General features: G+C 41.2%; 1 protein-coding gene across 6 annotated transcripts in view; it reads left to right on the top strand.

Annotated features, from left to right (window-relative positions):
* Positions 1-21,327, top strand: part of MAP2K1 (mitogen-activated protein kinase kinase 1) — a 74,952-nt gene that overhangs the window by 4,056 nt on the left and 49,569 nt on the right. Inside the window, exon 1 of one of the 6 annotated variants that reach the window (XM_086322934.1) lies at positions 5,136-5,155. The exons of 3 other annotated variants lie outside the window; for them this stretch is intronic. In XM_086322934.1, coding sequence (XP_086179060.1) covers positions 5,151-5,155 — 5 coding nt within the window. In that variant the 5' untranslated portion in view covers positions 5,136-5,150. Of the gene's footprint in view, positions 1-5,135; positions 5,156-6,523; positions 6,667-7,785; positions 7,960-21,327 lie in introns of those variants that run through there. 2 more of the 6 variants (XM_086322933.1, XM_086322935.1) reach the window with 2 other exon arrangements.

Raw genomic sequence — 21,327 nt, 5'->3', positions numbered from 1 at the left:
ACCATGGATGGACCTGGAGGACAGAATGCTAAATGAAATAAGCTAGACACAGAAAGAAAAATACTGCATGATTTCAGATTTTATATAGAATCTAAAAAAAAGGAATACATGAAAGCATAGAGTAGATAGGTGGTTACCCGGGGTGGGGAGGTGGGGAAAATGGGAGGATATTTGTCAAAGGATACAAAGTTGTAGTTAATAGGGTGAATACGTCTAGAGATCTAATGCTTAGTGTGATGACTATAGTTAATAATACCGCGTTGAATACTGGACATTTGCTGGGAGAGTAGATTTCAGGTGCTCTTGCCACACACACACCCCACATGGTAAATGTGTGAGGAGATGTGTATATTAATTAGCTTGACTGAAATAATCATTTCACTATGTGTATATAGTGAATCATCATGTTGTACACTTTAAATATTTTCATTTTTTATTGAAAATCCTATTGTGCTATAAATCTGCATCAGTTGGGATAGACTAGAAAATCTCAGTAGTTTAACATGCTTTCAGGTTAATGGGAGACTCTCTATTGGATTCCAATCAGGGCCTCCGGCTGACTGAGGCACCATGTCTGAAATATGCTTAATGAGAAGGGAGTCTTGAGAACCACATGCTGGCTTTTAAAGTTTCTGCCTAGAAGTGGCACTTTTGCTCCCGTTTTTGTAAAGCAAATCACATGGCCATGGTGACCTTCACAGGGGACAGGGGCCTTCTTGGAAGGAAAAGAAGCAGCAGTATTTGAACGGAAGCAATGACCACCCTTAACTTTTATTTCAGGTTTTTCTTTTTCAAACAAGTGCCGTATTTCTGAGCTCTGTTCATAGTGTTAGACGTGTATCTAGTTAATTGTTTCCTTGGTTGCAGAGCAGTCTATCATGTGCATGTACCACATTTTACTTATCATTCCCCTAGAATAAGAAGACAGTTTTGTCGTTTCTAACCCCTTGCTGCTTCAAACAGTGAAGCCATCACTGTCCTTAAATCTGCACCTCCTTTTGGACTCTTATAAGAGTTCCCTGTGGAATGTACTCAGAAATGGGATTGCTGAGTTTGAGGGTACTTTGCCTCTCCTTCCATGATAAGGCATTCGCTTACTCTTTCTTTGTGCTTTATTTTTTTTTTCTGTTTCCTTTTTATTTTTGAAATTGTGAAAGTACAAAAACACACAGGAGACTTGGAAAATACAGAACAAGTTATATATAGTTCCACTATATATTACAGTTGTTTTTTTAAGTAGATAAATTAAGATTTTTAGTTGGGAGTTTCAATATCAAACTCTCAAAAATTAATAGAATGAATATACAGAAAAGTAGAAGGATAAAGTGGATCTGGAAGGCACCATGAACCAATTCAGCCTAATTAAAATTCATAAAGTTCACGTAACAGTAGGATACAAAATCTATTCAAGTTCCCATAGACTGTAAACTAGGAGACATTGAAACATATCCAGGGACATAAAACAAGGTGCAAAAATTTCATGGTCTAGGGGAATTGAAATCATATAGAGTCTATTCTTTCTTTGTGTTTTAAAGAGGACTTTTAACCCTCCCAAGGAGAAGCTGGAGCGCTGAGTAGAGTTCGAAGTTGCAATGCAGGGTGCTCCCCAAGACTTCACGTTTTCTTTTACCTTAGGCAGGTCTTTTGTACTTTCTGACTTTTAGTTTCCTTATCTGCAGAGTGAGGATGAGAGTGGTTTATAAAACCTCTGTCTTAGTGGCCGACAAGGCACTGCCTGATCAGGTTCTTGGTTTTCCCCGTCGTCCCCTTCACGCTTGGCTCCAGCCACGCTGTTCCCGTTGCTGTTCCACAGTGTTGGTTGGCTGCATTCCAGTCTCAGAACTTTCGCTGTTCTCTCTACCTGGAATTCTCTTCTGCCAAATACCCACATGACTTGCTCCCTTACTTCCTTTGGAACTCTGCTCAAATGTTTCTTCACACAGGCCGTCTTGGATCACTCTATTTGTAGCACTCCCTGTCATGCTTGACTCCCTTATTTGCCCTATTTTTCTTTGCAGCACTTACCACTAATCAGTGTTGCATTGTCTATAAATATTTATCTCCACCTCCCCCTGCCCTAAAATGTATGCTTCATGAAGGTGGGGGGTTGGTTTGTTCCTTGGTCAGTGAGTAGATCAGTGTCTGGCCCATAGCAGATACTCAGTAGATATCTGTTGACTACATGATTGAATCGTTCCTACCTTGAAGGAGTATCGTGAAGATTAAACAAGATAACACATACGGAAATGCTTTGAAGACCACAAGGTGCTGAATAAACAAGGCACATTGCTTGGCCTCGGTGGCATCCACAGCTTTTTGATTTGCATCAGCACTTTCTGCAGGTTTGTGGGAACACACATCTGTTAGTGTGAAAGCCCTTAAGGAAGGGGGCAGAGAGATTGAAACGGGTTGTTGTGCTTTTAGGGGATCTCTTACGGCCTTAGGCGCTTCCCTGATGGCTCAGTTGGTAAAGAATCCGCCTGCAGTGCAGGAGATCCTGGTTGGATTCCTGGGTCAGGAAGATCCGCTGGAGAAGGGATAGGCTACCCGCTCCAGTATTCTTGGGCTTCCCTTGTGGCTCAGCTGGTAAAGAATCCACCTGCAATGTGGGAGATCTGGGTTCGATCCCTGGGTTGAGAAGATCCCATGGAGAAGGGAATGGCTACCCACTCCAGTATGGGCTTCCCTTGTGGCTCAGCTGGTAAAGAACCTGCCTTCAATGCGTGGGTTGGGAATATCCCCTGGAGAAGGGAAAGGGTGCCCTCTCTGGTATTCTGGCCTGGAGAATTCCATGGACTGTATAGTCCATGGGGTCGCAAAGAGTTTGACACGACTGAGCGTCTTTCACTTACAACCTTACCTGGGATGTGCATTACGATAACTAGAAGCTTTTGAAGTGGTTTTAACTGACTTTGTAGTTCTGAATTTAGGTGCTTCTACTGGTTTGTTGCAGCAATAACTAGTACTGGTGCAGTCTTTTGAGAACAGCTTCAGGTAAAAAGTAGGGGCAGCTGAACCTTGTGTCCTTGGGAAGAATGTCTCTGCTGTTGCACCAGATATAGAAAGAGCAAAAGGTTCATAAAGATGGCTTAGTCTGGGGCAGGGAGATGTGTAAGGTCCTTGTTTGAACATAAGCATGTACAGCATTCTACTTTCACTTATTTATGCATCTTTTGAAAACAGGGAGAGAATACTTCAGCAGAGCTTCCCATCTCTAGCTTGATTTTTCTCTGGCTGATCCCTTTATTGTCCTTCCATAGCCCCTGCTTTTTACCTCTGTCTGGTCTTGCTCACATGGTTTCCTTTGTCTGGAATGCCCTCCTCCACTTTCCTGTGTGATTTTATTTTTGTCTTGTATTTGCCACCACACTTTAGGTGAGGGGAGGACCTATCACTATGAGCAAAGGAACCATGACTATCTTGTGTACTGATATTTCCCTCACATCTAGTCCAGGGCCTGGAATGAAAGAATGCTCCCATCTTTCAAGACCTAGAATAGAGTTCATCTCCCATGTAGCCTTTTCTGAGTAACTCCATGCTATTCTAGGACCCGAGTTTGAGACTTAGTTATGCTACTTCTATATTGCTGATCTTTGGCATGTCGTTTATTTATTAAAAAAAATTTTTTTTTGTATGTTATTTAACTTCACTGAGTCTTAGTTTCCCTCATTAGTAAAGTAAGGATGATAATATAACAAACCTGTGAGGGAAGGAGGGCAGGTGAGCATCATCCAAAATAACGTTATAAAAGTATTTTATGATTGTTGGAAGCTGTCTACATGGGAAGTGTAATTAGCGGTGCTGGCTTTGGTTTCTTCCTTCTCAGTTGACTGTTACCTTTTTTTCTTAATACCAAATTGCAAATGTTGATACATCATGTTAATTTATACATTTTATATGCTGCCTGTTCTTTGAAGTCTTACCCAAACCTGCATCTAATCAAGCCTTGAGATCTGACTTTCTGTTTACAGCATATACAGGGACAGAGAAGCAAGTGAAATGACACCAGGAGGAAACAGACAAATTCAGGATGTGGAATGTTCTCTAAGACAACCGACCCGGTCCCTTTAGTCAGTGTCATGCGGGAAAAGTAAGGGAGGGTGCTGTTTGAGAATAAGAGACTAAGGAGACATGCCAGTCAAATGTAATGCATGAACCTTGGTTGGGTACTGAATCAAAAAATGTAATAGCTGTAAAAATGATTTGTTGGAACAACTAGGGAAATTTAGAGAATTATGATTAATTTTTTAGATGTAATAATGGTATGATTATGTAGGAGACTGTTGTTGTTCATAGTTGATGAGTGAAACTTTGAAATGGTTCAGGAAAAAAAATCGCACTCACATAGTAGATAAAGCAAATGGGGCAAAATTGTTCACAGTTGTTTAGTTGGTTAGTGTATGAGTTTGACTCTTCCCTTCTTTCCATATTTCTTATGTTTGAAAAAATTAATAATAAATTTTTAAAAAGTACCCAGAGATTAAAATTCATCCTAAATCTTACGTCCTTTTTAACATTAACTTACATTTTCTTTCTCCCCCTTTGTACTCTGGCCTGTGTGTTTGTGTGTGCGCTTCGTCGCTCAGTCGTGTCCTAATCTTTTAGGCCTCATGGATTGTAGCCTGTCAGGCTTCTCTGTCCATGGGGTTTTTTCCAGGCAAGAATAGTGAAGTGGTTTGCTATTTCCTCCTCCAGGGGGTCTTCCCTGACCCAGGGATCAAACCCGAGTATCCTGCATCTGCTGCATTGCAGATGAATTCCTTAGCATTGTACTATCTGGCCTGTATTGTATGATAAACATCACATTAAATTCTGTATCATTTTGAAGTCATATGCTTTCTTTTTCACTAAATGTTCCTTGTGTCTTTTTTTCCTCCATTAATTTGATTACTTGGGACCATGCCTTTTTGGACCCCTGGGTCTACATCACTCCATTCGCTTAGTATAGTAAATCATTATTGGTAAATTGGACAAAACCAAAATAACGTTAAACAAACTAACCAACAACAACAAAAAACTCTTCCATGCAAGCTTCCATTGGTATGAATTGGTAATTGTTTCTACCACATCCATAGGAAGCACAGGTCAAGCAATGGAGAGTCTTTCCAACATATTGAAAAAACCTGGAGAACCCACAGACTGGGAAGAAGATGAGGTAAGCTTGAGAAGAAAGCTTAGAGTCTCAGTTTTGTTTCTCTTAGTCCTTTCTTGAAGCTGCCAGTTTTGAAAAAATCATCCTAGTCTCTTTCTGCCACTTGATTATATTTTTACTTTGTGTCCTGTATCCTGTCTCTTTTGTCTGAAAACCCACGAGAGCTGTTTGAAGGCTCACATACCTGTTTGCTAAATTAACAACCTTCCAGAATGAATTGCGTTTTTTTGTTTTTAAAAGAGCAGGTGTTCTCTGAATCCTGGTGCAGGGCCTACTGCTAAAAATGCTGATCCTAAAAAAAATAAAAATAAAAATGCTGATCCTGCCTCTGATTTCTTGGGGGAGCCCCCAGGGGTATCCTGCTTTGATGTCAGCAAGGGAGTCAGATAAGAAGATGTTGCATGGGGGTTGAAGAAAAATCAAATAGAGTGATTTCTTCCCCCGAACCCAACTCTTTTTTGAATATTTGCTTGCTCATGTACAACTTTAAAAGAAAATTGAATATATCAGTACCTTTTTAAGGAAAGAACCTGCAGACATTAAATTTTCCAGTTTAACTTTTGGTTATTCCATTATATACATACATAGATAACTGTAATCAGTTGATGGGTTCCCCTCCTACCCCATTTTTACTCACAGACATAATTCTCATGCTTGTCATTTATTTTTGGCTAAAGAGTAGAATTTGATAGGACCTGGCTTCACAAATGACACTTGTTGATTATTTATATGGCTTCCAAAGTTTTATTATTTACTGATACTCTTATAAGTATTTTGAACTAATTTGTTTTGTTCTTTTAAACTAATTCATACACCAAATCAGAGGCAGTGAACCACGTTACCCATTTAGTTATGTATTACTGAGTGTGTTCCATAAAAAGACAGAACCAGTTTACAGTGTATATTTCAACTAGTTCCTCAAGCTTTAGGAAGTTGGGTTTTTTTTTTTTTTTTGAAATTTAATGATTTTTTTTTTGATAGTTCAATAGGGCTCCCTCTCAGTCTGCTTTGCTTTGTTTGTCAGGCTGTATTTTTGAAATGGGATTATTTTCAGTCTAAACTAATATTTAATGAATGCATTTTGAATGCATGGATTCTGCTGGATGGTGTAGATAGGTGAGTAAGATTCTTTTTGCCTCCAAGGATCTTAAAATCTCATGTATGGAGAGGTTGCAAGTTCACAAGAAGGAGGAAACAGATGGGTAGAGTAAGAAAAGTGCCCCAAGAGAAAGAGGTACAAAGAAAGTACTGTCGATGCTCATTGAGAGCAGGAAGAACGCACATCCAGTGGGGAAGATTAGGAGGGCCTTCACAGAGGAGATGACATTTGAGCTGGGTCTTGAAGGATGGCTAGGATTTCCATGGGAATGGGGGAGGGAGGGGGCCTGGCAGGAAGAGAGCTCAGGATGAGCAGCTTCACATAAGTGGGAAAGCTTGGGATGTGTAGAGGAGCCGGCAGCGAGCTCAGTGTGCTGGATGCATAGCTGCAGGTCGCAGGAGATGAAGCTGGAGAGGTAGGTGGGAAGGCTTTGTGGCACAAACTGAACACTTTGAAAAGTTTCGTGCAAGCTTTTTTCTTCTCAGACCATTTTTTAATAGATATGTCTAACAGTTTTGTTGTGCTTTGTTTTATTTATTTATTGTTAGTTTGTGTCTTTTATTAGCCAGTAGACATTACTTGTCTTTTGGTTTGTTGAAGCGATAGGTCAGTGTGCTTCGTATTTTTTCAGTTTTATAAATTATGTGGCTACTACATCATCCCACTGTGATGTTTCCCTTTTATATTGTATTACTTAGGAAAAAATACGTATATTTTTTATTTTCCAAAGCATGTCTTTTGTATGGTACAACCTACTTTTCTTTTGTATTCATACATGTAGCATTATTTCATAACTAGCAGGGGTATGTGGCTTCATTTTCTTCTAGCCTTTTCTCTCCCTTATATGGTCCCATCTGGAATTAATGTGTTTGGGGTGAGGTATGGGTCTATGTTAATTTTTCTACACAATGAGGTCTAATATCTTCATGGAGTTTATTAAATAGGATTTTTATCTCTTGTATTTTCAGGTTTATTTTATGTGGTCTTTATGGTATTTTTAAAATCTATTTCTAAAATTTCTTTTTAGCTCTTACATACTTTTGAGTCTTTTTTTGTTTTCTTAAATTGGGTAGGGTTAAAGATAACTTTAAAAATTGTCATGGTGTATATTTCCATTTATTAGTGTCTCCCCCTCTCTTTCTATTATGGTGTTATAGTTTCTTTTGAATAATTCTCTTGTGTCCTGAGTTCATATTTCAAATACCTAACATTTTGATGCTGTTGTGATGGAACATTTTTTAATTTGTGTATTCCATCTTGACTGTGATTTGATTTGTATGAATTGTTTATATCCTGAAGCTTTGTTAAAGTCATTTATTATATCTAGTAACTTTTGATTGAATATCAGTATTTCTAGATTTATTAGTGTCATCTGCAAAACGTAACTCAATTCTTCCCTCTCAACACCATTTCTATTTTATAGCCATCTCAACTTGCTTTGCTCTCAATAGCAGTTCTTGTGTCCCAGGGGAACATTTGAAACTAATGAGGCTTCCCAGGAACCTTCGGGGCTAGGGGCTTTTCTGCTCTTTCCAAAGAGTTGTGAAAATAGGAAGCAGCTGTCCAGCTTTATAGAAGCAGCGCTTGTTAGGGCTGGCAGGGTCCTTACAGATCCTCTAGCCCTGTGCCTCCTTTTGCAGTATAAGGAAACCAGACCTAGAGAGGGGAAGGAACTTGCTGGGACTTCACACAGCTGGAGTTAAAGAAGGTACCTGAAATTTTATCCCAACTCAGATATATTTTCATTTGGTATGCTTACTTGGTCTGAAAAATTTCTAAGTTTACCCAAAACTGAATTTTGGTAATTTTACCCAGTCTTCTTAAAAATTTTTATAAACCTCTTTTTAGGTAATAATCTGAAACTCTGGAAAAGGATATCTCTCAATATCACCGCTCACCTAAGGTGTTTGAGGAAAAAGGGAATGAGGAAATGGAGGGAGGAAAGGCTATTTTATTTTTGTCCAGGATCCTTAGTAGGAGGGCCTATTTTTAAACTTCATAATGTCAGTTTTTAAAGCAGTGGTTTTCAGAATAACCACAGACAGAAGTCCCTGTGAAATGAATGCCTTCCTAGAATTGACCTATTTTGAGTTTAAACTGTTACCCAAGAAAGGTTCAGAATTTCAGATGCTCTTAAGCACATTTACTTTTCAGACAAAGTAGAACAACTGAGTTGAGTGAATGATCTGCATAGGTTCCAGATTCTGGTTAAATCTTGAAATTTGGGGAGTTGTAAGGAGAAGACATGACTAATCAATCGCATTGTTGTACTTACATGTTGACTGGATCCAGGTTCATTATGTTTCTTTATTGAGTTAGAACTTTAATTTTCAGGTTATTGTTTTTTTTAAATTAGATTAGACCCTCACCACATTTGAGAGTTCCGAGTTGAAATTATTTGCCCTATTTGATTTCATATCTTCCTTCAGTAAATAATCCTTCAAGGATGTCCTTGTTGGGGAGGCCTCAGAAGTTAGCAGGATTTCTAAGCTAACTATAAACCTTTTGTCTAATGGCTTACTCAAATTCAGATTGAAACCCTACCAAAGTGCTAGCCTGTATTTCAGCTCCTCTGTCTCTTTCCCTCTCTCTCTGAGTCTATGGAATGCTAGAAAAACAAGAAGAGGGTAGTTTAACATTCCAGTAATTATTAACAGTAGAAAATACATCCTGCTTATCGTAGGCATCCATTTGTGTCCACTGATAAAACTTGGACATTGGAGCCACAGAAGAGTTCTATTCACCAAAAGAAGGACCAGTGGAACATTGGACCAGGCTCATAACACATTATATTAGTTTAGATAGAGAGTGCAACACTTATATTATTTTACTGGAACACTTCTAAAATATAGTCTTTTTTTTTTGTTGTTTGCCTTATTTTATTTTGGTTACTAAATTAGTGCAAGGTTAGCCATACATGCAGCTTGTAAAAAGGCAGTCCTGAAGCATTTACAAATAAAAAAGAAGTTATAAAATATTTATTAGGGGAAGTCAAGAGGAGAGTTAGCGAGGAAAGTACCAGAAAACCACCAACAGGTGTTTTGGTTGCACTGAACAAAGTTTCAGTTTGATGGGCAATCGGGGGGAAGGGTTTTGTGAATTCCTGAAATGTGAGGTGGCATGCGAGGTGGAGGGGACACAGGGTAAGCGGAAATCAGCGGTTCCGGAGACACAGAAGGCTTGGGTTACTGGAGGCTCACCCCTTGCTGAGGATCCGTAACAATTCCTGAGCAAGTGGCTTTCTTGAAAAACAAGAGCTGCATCTGTAGGGCCCAGGTACAAGTAATCAAGTATGGGTCCTAGATCAGGAAAGGCAAAAGATAGGATAAAGGCAAAAGACATAAAACTTTATCCCTGAAGGACATCATAACTGAAAAAATAACTACCACTGATTGAGGAACTTCCTGATCTGTTTCATCCATTATCTTAAACTTGCACTAAAACTCTGCAAGAAAGGTCATAATATTCTGTTATACAGATAAGGAAAATGAAGTTCAGGAATTTGCATGTTTGCCTAACTAGTTAATGGTGGAGCTAAGTTTGGAACCCAGGTCTGTCTTGCTCTAACACTCAAGCTCTTCCCACATAGCCCTCCAAAGATCACATAAAATACTAGAGGTCATCTTCCAGCTACTCTTGCCAGAACTGTAGCCACTAGCCATATGTAACTATTTAAATGTTAATGAGTTAAAAGTTAAGAATTGGTTCCTAATTTATACTAGCCACACAGAGGACACAGTGCCACATGTGGCTAGTGGTTACTGTACTGGGCAGCACAGATTACATTTTCATTGTTGCAGAAAATCTGTTAGTATCTAGCAGTTATCCAATTTAACTCTTATTTATTTTTGCCCCTTTATTTTGCAAAGGAAAAAATGAAGGACAAAGGTACTAACTTGTTCAGCGTCTCCAGGCCTTTGGGCTGGTTGCCTGGTAGCTTTTCCTATGTTCCACCCCCTTCCTTAAAAAAAATTAGCAGAATAGAGATGTGCAAAAGCAGTGACTCCTACTCTCTCAGCTTTGCCTGGCCTTCAAACTAGATTCTTCCTCCTGAAGTACAGTCCTGAGTTTCCATGAGTTCAAAGAACATTTCGTGGTTAATTTCCCCCAGGGAAATGAAAGATGTTTTTTGGAAAGGAATTCCATGCTAAATGTATGAAATAGCACTTTGATTCCTTCTGGTTCTTTCTCTGCTTTCCTACTAAGCACTTCGTAATTGAACTTGCAGCTGCCAACCATTTGTCTTCCAAATAAGGCCAGCTTCAAAACCGTTCAAATGACAGAGGTATATATACTTTGAATGCCAGCAGCTGCTTGTTATTTGCTGTTTATTCCAATGGCATTTGTGTTAGGGTCAAATAGATTTAGATTATGCCCAGAATTACAACAACAGATTTCTAACTTGTGTGTTTAGAAGATTAAGATGTATTAACATTCATTTAACTGATATTTAGTACATACCTAATATGCATCAGGTACTTGGCTGAGAGATGGACAAAAAGAAAGTTTGCTGAAAATTAGAAAAGATGCCAGTGTTATGGCCAAGTTGAGTGTGTTTTAGATTTTCTGATTTTTATTGTCAGTATTTGCCACCCATATATATATACCTATTTAGTCCTAAATTCAATAAAAGCTTCAGTTTGGATCATAGCTTTGAAATAAAGTGAAAAATCACATGGAAATGTTCTTTTAGTACATGCTGTTAAAGACGTTTAAATTATATACTCCAGTGTTTAAATGACAGTCTAAAATGTATGTGTGTGCTTGGGGGATGAACCTGTGAGAAAAACCGAGGCATTGTACTGGGGTAGTATTTTTAGGAAGCCTAAATGTGATGTTTGATTTTAGTCTAACAGACTCATAGCTTAGAAAATTGTCTTTCAGAAACAGAGAAATTAAAGTTTGGGGCTTTTCCCAAAGGAAATGTTAAAATCACGTAAATGAGTATGCTCAGAGAGATTAAAAGCAAATTTGAGGAGCTTCTGTGGTGACTCAGTGGTAGAGAACCTGCCTGCCAGTGCAGGAGATACCAGTTCGATCCCTGATCTGGGAAGATCCCACATGCTGTGGAACAGCTAAGCCTGTGCACTACAGTATTGAGCCTGCCTCCAGAGCCTGGGAACCATGACGACGGAGCCTTCGTGCCACAAGTGCTGAAGCCCGTGCTCCCCAACAAGAGGAGCCGCCACAGTGGGAAACCCACAAAGGACAGTGAAGAGTAGCCCCTGCTCACCACAACTAGAGGAAAGCCTGTGCAGCAAAGAAGACCCAGCACATAAAAAAACAGCAAAGAAAACCGATTTGACTGATACCAAGGTGTCTGGGAGAGTGCCTGTCTTCCCTGAGAGCACAGAGGCGGAGCAGAGAGCACCTGAAAGGCGGTGGAGACGGTAGCATGGAATCTTGGGGGGCTCTGACACCTGGCCTTTCTGTCTGAGAGCAGGGGATGGGTGGGTGGGTGCAGAGCATCCAGAGGTCTTCACTGGATTGTTGAGAGTAGGATCTAATTTCTAGAAAGTTGGGGATGGGATTATAAGAGTTTTGGAGGCAACAGACCCAAAAGCAGGATGGTCTGAGGAAGACATTCACCTCTGAGTGGTACTTGTCTTTGGTGTTACTGCAGTGAAGAACCCAGCTTCCTGATCAGATTTTTGAACAAATGTTTCTGCTCCCCCACCCCAGGTGTTTCATTTGAATCTAGAGACCGACCCCTTTTTCGGAGGGATTCGAAAGTCTTCAGAATTTTCAGGCTGCAGTACTTTTGAATAATAGTACCTTGTGTAGAGCAACAGTGTGAGATCTGAATTCCTTTTCTACAACTATTAACTCGCCACATGACCATTCTGTGCCTGCTTTCCTGCAAGGTGAGGTTGGTGGTAATGCCTTCTTACCTTTCTGGGTTTAGGTAATGAGCTCCATATGACCCTACAGGTCACCCCTGGGCCCGTTTTCAAGTTCTAAGTAGATCATAAGTAGGTTAAACTTTATTGTTGAAAGGAATCTTGGAGATCTTTTTTGCAGTCTTAATTTTGGCATAGATAATCTAGGACTAGAAGAAAACCTTAATAGAAGTTGACCTTGTCACACAGCAGGTTCTGCTTTGAATTACGAGTGTGACTTCTGAGTGAACATAGCCTGGAGACAGTGAGGCTCAGGGGAGAGGCCTTGGAACCAGCACACTTGAGTTTGAATCTTGACTCCGCCTCTATTTTCAGTGATCTTGTGCAAGTTTTTTCATATCCTTGAATCTGTAAAATGGGCACAGTAATCCCTACCCAGCAGAAAGGATTCATAGATACTTGGTGTGTGTAAACTGCTTTTTGATGATTAACTGGGCTCATGAGAAGGACCAGGACTAGATTCCTGTCCCAGGGTGCCTTATTTTCTATCAGGTGAGAAGGAGAGAAAATTCTCACCTCCCAAAGAACTTCCAGTGATGAGACTCTTCAGCTGTTCTTTATCCACACAGACTTAGAATAGAGACAACACCGGGCATACTTGCAATATCTGGGGATGTGCAGGAAGGAAAAGAATTATTTTCAGTGAAAGAGGAGGCTGCACAAGGTGCCTGGGAAACAACTGCCACAGTGCATCCTAATATAGACTCCTCCCAGCGTCTCAAGGCGGCCGTCTGCCTGGCAGGCACCACCGGGAAGCTCAGCTTTCATCTCCAAGAGTTTAAAGAGGATTTCCTGGGGAGCGTGTGTGCGTGTGTGTAAGAATAGGGAGGGGTAGTCACTGTCATACAGGGAAGGTATGGCTTCCCTTTCTTCCTGGGGCTCAAACCAGATGTTGAGGGTCAGTTCCAGGTAGGTCTTGGGTTCAGCTTCTCCTTCATGTTTCTTCTAGAGGTCTTCCTCAATGGGCCCTGGCCTCTGCTCATACTATGTCTTCTATTGGGATTGCCTTCTCCACCTTTAGTACATGTTGAAATCCTTGTTGCCGTTAAGTTGCTCGGTCGTGTCCGACTCTTTGAGGACCCCATGGACTGCAGCATTCCAGGCCACCCTGTCCTTCACCATCTCCCAGAGTCTGCTCAAACTCATGTCCATCAAGTCAGTGATGTCATCCAACCTACTTATCCTCTGTTGTCCCCTTCTCCTGCCTTCAATCTTTCCCAGCATCAGGGTCTTTTCTAGTGAATCAGCTCTTTGTATCAGGTGGCCAAAGGATTGGGGTTTCAGCATCAGTCCTTCCAATGAATATTCAGGATTGATTTCCTTTAGGATTGACTGGTTTGATCTCCTTGCAGTCCAAGGGACTCTCAAGCGTCCTCTCCAACATCACAGAACGAAAGCATCAATTCTTCAGCGCTCAGCCTTCTTTATGGCCCAACTCTCACATACATACATGACTACTGGAAAAAAAACATAGCTTTGACTATATGGACCTTTGTTGGCAAAGTAATGTCTCTGCTTTTTAATATGCTGTTTAGGTTTGTCATAGATTTTCTTCCAAGGAGCGAGGATCTTTTAATTTCATGGCTGCAGTCACCATCTGCAGTGATATTGGAGCCCAAGAAAATAAAGTCTGTCACTGTTTCCATTGTTTCTCTGTCTATTTGCCATGAAGTGATGGGACCTGATGCCATGATCCTAGTTTTTTGAATGTTGAGTTTTAAGCCAGTTTTTTGACCCTACTCTTTCACTTTCATCAAAAGGCTCTTTAGTTCCTCTTCGCTTTCTGCCATAAGGATGGTGTCATCTGCATATCTGAGGCTATTGATATTTCTCCCAACAATCTTGATTCCAGCTTGTGCTTCATCCAGCCCAGCATTTTGCATGGTGTACTCTGCATATAAGTTAAATAAGCAGGGTGACAATACACAGCCTTGACATACTCCTTTCCCTATTTGGAACAAGTCTGTTGTTCCATGTCCAGTTCTAACTATTGCTTCTTGACCTGCATACAGATTTCTCAGGAGGCAGGTCAGGTGGTCTGGTATTCCCATCTCTTTAAGAATGTTCCACAGTTTGTTGTGATCCACACAGTCAAAGACTTTAGTGTAGTCAGTGAAGCAGAAGTATATGTTATTCTGGAATTCTCTTGTTTTTTCTATGATCCAGCGGATGTTAGCAATTTGATCTCTGGTTCCTCTGCCTTTTCTAAATCCAGCTTGAACATCTGGCAGTTCTCAGCTCATTACAATTGAAGCCTGGCTTGGAGAATTTTGAGCATTACTTTACTAGCATGTGAGATGAGTTGCAATTATACAGTAGTTTGAACATTCTTTGGAACTGCCTTTCTTTGGGACTGGAATGAAAACTGGCCTTTTCCAGTCCTGTGGCCACTGCTGAGTTTTCCACACTTACTGGCATATTGAGTGCAGCTTTTTCACAGCATCATCTTTTAGGATTTGAAATAGCTCAACTGGAATTCCATCATTTCCACTAGCTTTGTAGTGATGCTTCCTAAGGCCCATTTGACTTTGCACTCCAGGATGTCTGGCTCTAGGTAAGTGATCATACCATCATGGTTATCTGAGTCATGAAGATCTTTTTTGTAGAGTTTTTCTGTATATTCTTGTCACCTCTTCTTAATATCTTCTGCTTCTATTAGGTCCATACCATTTCTGTCCTTTATTGTGCCTATCTTTGCATGAAATGTTCTCTTGGTGTCTCTAATTTTCTTGAAGAGATCTCTAGTCTTTCCCATTCTATTGTTTTCCTCTATTTCTTTGCATTGATCACTGAGGAAGGCTTGACATCCTAATCTTGCTCAATTTGTAGGTCAGCTCTCCTGTAAATCCATCACAGACTTGTCTTCCACCCACTCCAGGTAGTGGTCATCGTCCAGAGCATGCACTACATATCCCATCACATGTCAGTTGTTTGGGTAACTCAGTCCAGTTGGACTGGACTTAAGGAAGTCTGGAACTGGGTCTTAGTCATCATTATCTCCAGCGCACATCCTGTTTCCTAGAGTCTGGTTTGGTACCGTTCTGTTGAATGACTCAAGCCTTGAGATAGCAGAGGGCAGAAGACACTCCTTTCCCAAGGTTGAGACTTGGCTAATCCTTGTGAGGTCTGACTTTGACTCAAATTTGTGATTGGCTGTTTTCAGTTTATAATATCTTGGTGCAAGAGGGTCACAGTGTCGGTGGTAATCATAGCATTTGTTCTGCGAGGCTCTGTGTGCTGCTTATTGTTTTTACATCTATTTATTTCTTTACTCAACCACATGAGGCAGGTGCAGTGTGTTATCTCTACCAGGTAGATGAGGAAGCTGGTCCTGGTTAAGGGCCATGTGTGTGTCTCGCAGGCAGCTAAGTGCCCTTTTAGTCAGTACGAAGCCTGGTGAAGAAACCAGCAGTGACATTCTGTGGTGTTCCCTGAGTCGCATGCCTGGCACAGAGGAAGGTGCAGGGAGTGTTTGGGGCCGGATGGATTGGCAAGCCTCTTTTGCATGCTGAGCTGAACACTTATCCCCAGCAAATGCTGGGCTCTTTGATGGATATGTGACACTGGTGGCACCTGTGGCTTTTCACACTCTCCCCCCACGCCTCTTCAGGGACTGGGATAGGACAGATGGCCACAGACATAGGATTGTCAGCTTTGCATCCTCTCTGCAGATCGCATTGGGGAAGAGTTAAGTTTGTGCAGTAATATAATTTCGGTAACATGGTTTCATACTGCTAAGTTCTCTAACATTCTGGATAAATCACACTTCAGCAGAATTCATTTGGGAAAGGGTTTAATTTCACTGTTGGTGGCTGTGATTCCCACCCTCCAGCCCTCCCGCCCCCTAATAAATCTAGGCTGATAAGGTGAGTGCAGCACTAAGCCAGGCTATTTCTGGCCCCAGGATAGCGTCAGGTTATATGAATCATCCTTTTCACCTCCAGCACCTCTCATTCTTTCTCCTCCAAGCACAGCCACCTGTCTGTCCTTATGTATTAGATGTGGAAAAGATTTTGAGAGTTCAGTCTCCTGGATGTATCATGAAGAGACTGAGGTCCAGAGAGGCTAGGAAGCTTACTTGGTGTGGTACAGCTGGTGAAGACCTGAAACGAGATCGGAGGCCTCTGCTTTTTAGAGCGGGGCTGGGTTCTGCCCTGTCCCAAAGCCTGCCCTTCGATCTGTCTTACAAGTAGGTCAGAGTCTATATGTTCAGTTTAAAATGAGGGAAAATGACCAGTTGCTCGTTGTTAAAGGCCTCCGGCGCAGAGTGAGTTCATTTCCTGTGAACCCTCACAGTTGTTCTTGACATTTCTTTGGTAATGGCCACTGAAATCTTGACAGATTTCTGTAGAGTTAGCTGCTAATAGGATTCAACTTTCTGGGAAAAAAGAAAAAGAGGGAAGTATATGTGGAGGGAGAGAAAAAACTATTGTTAATTTGGCTCTAGAAGTCATTCAACTTTGGTGTTTCAAATATGGCAGACAGACACAGAATCCAAGTCAGGTGTTTAGACTGCTGAAGATTAGTGGAATGTAATGGTAGGTGCAAGTCTGGCGTGTGAAAAGAAATAATGCTTTTCGTTTGTGGTGGAAGCTTCCATGTTCTACATTCTCCTACTAGGGGACTTGCGGATGCTTGGGAGCTCAGCAGTTAGTACGTTGTCAGCTGGTCTCTGATCGCCCCTCGTTAGGGGTGGGCCTGTTCCTTGTCTGAGGGGGAACCGTTGGGAGGGACTCAGGTGCCTGGCCAGCCGAAGGGGCCCGTCGAGCTGCACTGGGTGGTGTACGAGGCAGGACGTCCCTCTGTAACAGCAGATGATAGTTCGCGGCGTAGGTTTCACATGTAGTAGGTGGTCAGTGTTGATTCATTTCTTAATTAAAAATGTCTATATTTTTCTGTTCTTTCTTTACTAAGAGGAGCTCAAGTCTCTTTAATTAAGGGAAAAAAAGGAGCTAATGATGCCCTGCTCCACTTTCAACACCATGACTAGCTCCCCCCATAGATATAAACTCTGCTCTGACTCCTAGTGGGTGCTCTTGTTTGGTGGTGTAGGAGTGATCTCTGGAGGCAGACAGCTGAGTTTGCAGTCCTGGCTCCACTCCTGCACCCCTGTGTCGATTGGGCTCGTTGCTTAACCTTTCATCCAAGTTTGTTGCCAGTGTTTGGGAGCCTACCTCTCCTGGAAGTTTGATGTCAGAAATTATCTTGACCATGAACCTTTGCATGGTCTTCCTTGGAAAAGCTCCAGTGGAACTGTCTATGAACTACTCAGGAGACAGACCTCTTGGCGGGGCGGGGGAATGTGGTGATCTTCACACGCATGTGTTGTGTTTCACCGCCTGCCCTGTGAACTTCTGGAGATCAGGACTTCAGTCTCGATGCCCCATCTTTAGCCCAGGCCCGACGTACAGTAGACAGTCTCTAAACATGAAATGCGTGCGTGAATGTCAGTGTTAGCTTACCAAGGTCATGTGGGACGGGAGGTTGGCTTCAGTGGGTTTTCTCTGATATCAAATGCACTGTTATGTGCATTGAGATTCTTGATACTGATGCTTGGATCATTTCTACTCTTTGTTCTTTTTTTTACTACTAAACAAAGCTGGGCTAGTTGGAGCCCCCAGATAGGGCCAAGAGATATGGCCCCTGCCTGACTCTGTGGTAGGTAAAGTGCTTAGTCCCAAACCAGTATGAAGAAAAGTTGGAAGTATTAATTATCTGATCAAGTAGAGTCTAGTTACTAGACTGTAAATGATAGATAATGGGCAGGGATGCCATAAATATCTTTGGGCCTGAGGGCCTGAGGAGTTAAAACTCCTCTCAGAATAGCCCAGGCAGCTCCTAGGAAGTAGCTTCTGAGGCAGGATGTGGCAAACCAGTGAGTAAATGAGAGCCTTTCTCCTTTGGAAGAAAAGGAAGTGGGTGGGGAGAAGTGAAGAGGAAGAGCCTGTGGACAAACCTTTTTTATCTGCTGCAGTAAGAGCATGCTTCTCTTTTGAATGCCAGGCAGAAACTGCAGAATTTTAACCCAAAGCGATCAAGGTCCAAAGAATGCTTCATAAGGCTGGTTTTGCTGTCTTGTTTTTCTCTACATCTAATAACTCAAGTTTAATATGCAGTGGAGTACTGTCTTAGTAGATTTTGTTTTGTAATCTTGGTCATTCATTCTCAAAATTCTCCAAGGGAGGCTTCAACACTACATGAACCAAGAACTTCCAGATGTTCAAGCTGGATTTAGAAAAGGCAGAGGAACCAGAGATCAAATATCTGTTGGATAATCGAAAAAGCAAGAGAGTTCCAGAAAAACATCTGCTTTATTGACTGTGCTAAAGCCTTTGACTGTATGGATCACGAAAAACTGTGGAAAATTCTTAAACAGATGGGAATGCCAGACCACCTTACCTGCCTCCTGAGAAATCTGTATGCAGGTCAAGAAGCAATAGTTAGAACCGGACATGGAACAACAGACTGGTTCCAAATTGGGAAGGGAGTACATCAAGGTTGTATAATGTTACCCTGCTTATTTAACATATATGCAGAGTACATCATGTAAAATTCCATGTTGGATGAAACACAAGCTGGAATCAAGATTGTTGGGAGAAATATCAGTAACCTCAGATATGCAGATGACACCACTCATGGCAGAAAGCAAAGAGAAAGCCTCTTGATGAAAGTGAAAGAGCAGAGTGAAAAAGCTGGCTTAAAACTCAACATTCAAAAAACTAAGATCATGGCATCAGGCCCCATCACTTCAAGGCAAATAGATGGGGAAGCAATGGAAATAGTGACAGACTTTATTTTCTCAGACTCTGAAATCACTGCAGATGGTGACTGCAGCCATGAAATTAAAGGATGCTTGCTCCCTGGGATAAAAGCTATGACAAACCTAGACAGCATATTAAAAAGGAGAGATATTACTTTGCCAACAGATGTCTGTCTAGTCAAAGCTATGGTTTTTCCAGTAATCATGTATGGATGTGAGAGTTGGACCATAAAGAAAGTTGAGTGCTGAAGAATTGATGCTGTTGAACTGCGGTGTTGGAGAGGACTCTTGAGAGTCCCTTGGACTGCAAGGAGACCAAACCAGTCAATCCTAAAGGAGATCGGTCCTGAATATTCATTGGAAAGACTGATGCTGAAGTTGAAACTCCAATACTTTGGCCACTTGATGCGAAGAACTGACTCATTAGAAAAGACCCTGATGCTGGGAAAGATTGAAGGCAGGAGGAGAAGGGGACAACAGAGGATGAGATGGTTGGATGGCATCTCTGTCTTGATGGACATGAGTTTGAGCATTCTCTGGGAGATGAAGGACAGGGAGGCCTGGCGTGCTGCAGTCCATGGGGTTGCAAAGAGTTGGACACGACTAGCTACTGAACTGACTGAATGTGCTGTCTAGGTAGATTTTGTTTTCTAATTTTGGTCATTCATGTATTCTTTAATGCTCTTTGAGGATTCACAATTAATGTGAGGTGTCACCCACAATCACACTCTTTTTGTAAGCAAGAATAAGTTAGAGGAAAGGTATTCTTGTTTATTTTAGAAAAGCATCTCTTTTAATGTGGCCAGCTGTTTGTTTCAGAGCACATTCTCACTATGTTCATAACAGTCTTTGGTAACACAGGACAAGAGTATGCTTCCATTTAATACATGTGAGAGAGCTTGTTCAAGGTTAGATGATCAGTTACCAGCAGAGTTGATGGAGGCTGTAGACCTCTTGATTTCAAATTCAGGGTTATTTCCACAATTTTAGTGTCTTTTGTTAAGATTGTGGTTATACATTGGAGGTAAAGTATTGACAGAGGGTGCAATTCTGCAAATAAAAAAGCCCTCAGGCATTCAGTAATGCATATATGAAATGAGATAGCCAAACTGAATTTGGTGAGCTTCAAGCATAGCTGGAAAAGCAACCATCATTTATTAATGTATTGCATAGATAGCAATAATATGAATCAGTGTTGGGTTTAGGAATTGACTCCAGGACTGTGGTTTGACAGGAGAGAAACACTTCTGTCCTTAAAATGAGCTGGTATGCACAATGGACTCGATTTGATGGTACTATCAAAGGCTTCTTTGAGCCAGTCTTTGGAACAGATAACGAGAGTTAATTATCTAAAAGAGAATTCCCCAGTGGGTTTCCAAGGAATTGGAAAGTTGAACTCAGCTGTTTTTAGACTTCAGGTTTCTACATCCTCTCAAGGAAACCAGTGTCTTCTGAGTTGTGCAGTTCTTGACTCTATTTCTGTTATGATTGCAAACTAGAATTTCTTTTAGGTTGATGTATAGTTGACTTACAATATTGTGTTAGTTTGAAGTATACAGTGCGGTGACTTGGTTTTTTGGCAATTATATTCCATTATAAGTTTTTACAAGATATTGGGTATAATTTCCTGTCCTATATATAGTAAGTCCTGTTGCTTTTCTATTTTATGTATTTCTGTTCATCTCTCCTAATTTGTCCCCCTCGCTCTGTATCTGTGAATCAGTTTCTGTTTTGTATATAGATTCATTTGTATAAATTTTTAGATTCCACATATAAGTGGTATCATATAATATTTGTCTTCCTCTGGTCTGGTTTGTTTCACTAAGAATTATGTTCTCTGGGACCGTCCGCCTTGCTGCGCATGGCAGTGCTTCATTCTGTTTTACGGTGCAGTGATCGTCCACTGTGTACGCGTACCACGTGTTCTCAAGCCAGTCGCCTGTTGCTGGGCCCTTGTCTTGGCTATTATGAATAGTGCTGCTATGAACGTTGAAGTGCAGGTATCTTTTCAAATTAGAGTTTTCTTTTTCCCAGATGTATACCCAGAAGTGGAATTGCTGGACCATAAGGTAGCTTTGTTTTTTGTTTTTAAGGAACCTCCATACTGTTTTCCATAGTGGCTGCACCGGTTTCTGTTCCCGCTCGCGGTGTAGTAGGGTTCCCTTTTCTCCACAGCCTCTCCAGCGTTTATTATTTAGAGACTTCTGTTCATAGCTACTCTGACCAGTGTGAGGTGATGTCTCATTGTGGTTTTGATCTGCATTTCAACTGTTGGCGATATTGAGCATCTCTCATGTGCCTTTTGGCTATTTCTGCGTCTTCTTTCAGGAAATGTCTGTTTAGGTCTTTTGCCTGTTTTTTGATTGGGTTGTTTGTTTTTTTGATGTTGAGTCATATGAGATGTTTGTATATTTTA

Source organism: Bos grunniens, chromosome 10, assembly GCF_055505025.1.
Source record: "Bos grunniens cultivar Pamir isolate PY7600 chromosome 10, Bosgru_T2T1.0, whole genome shotgun sequence".
NCBI classification, from domain to species: Eukaryota; Metazoa; Chordata; class Mammalia; order Artiodactyla; family Bovidae; genus Bos; species Bos grunniens.
The sequence above is the reverse complement of the archived record's forward strand: the minus strand, read 5'-3'. Positions and strand labels throughout refer to the sequence as shown.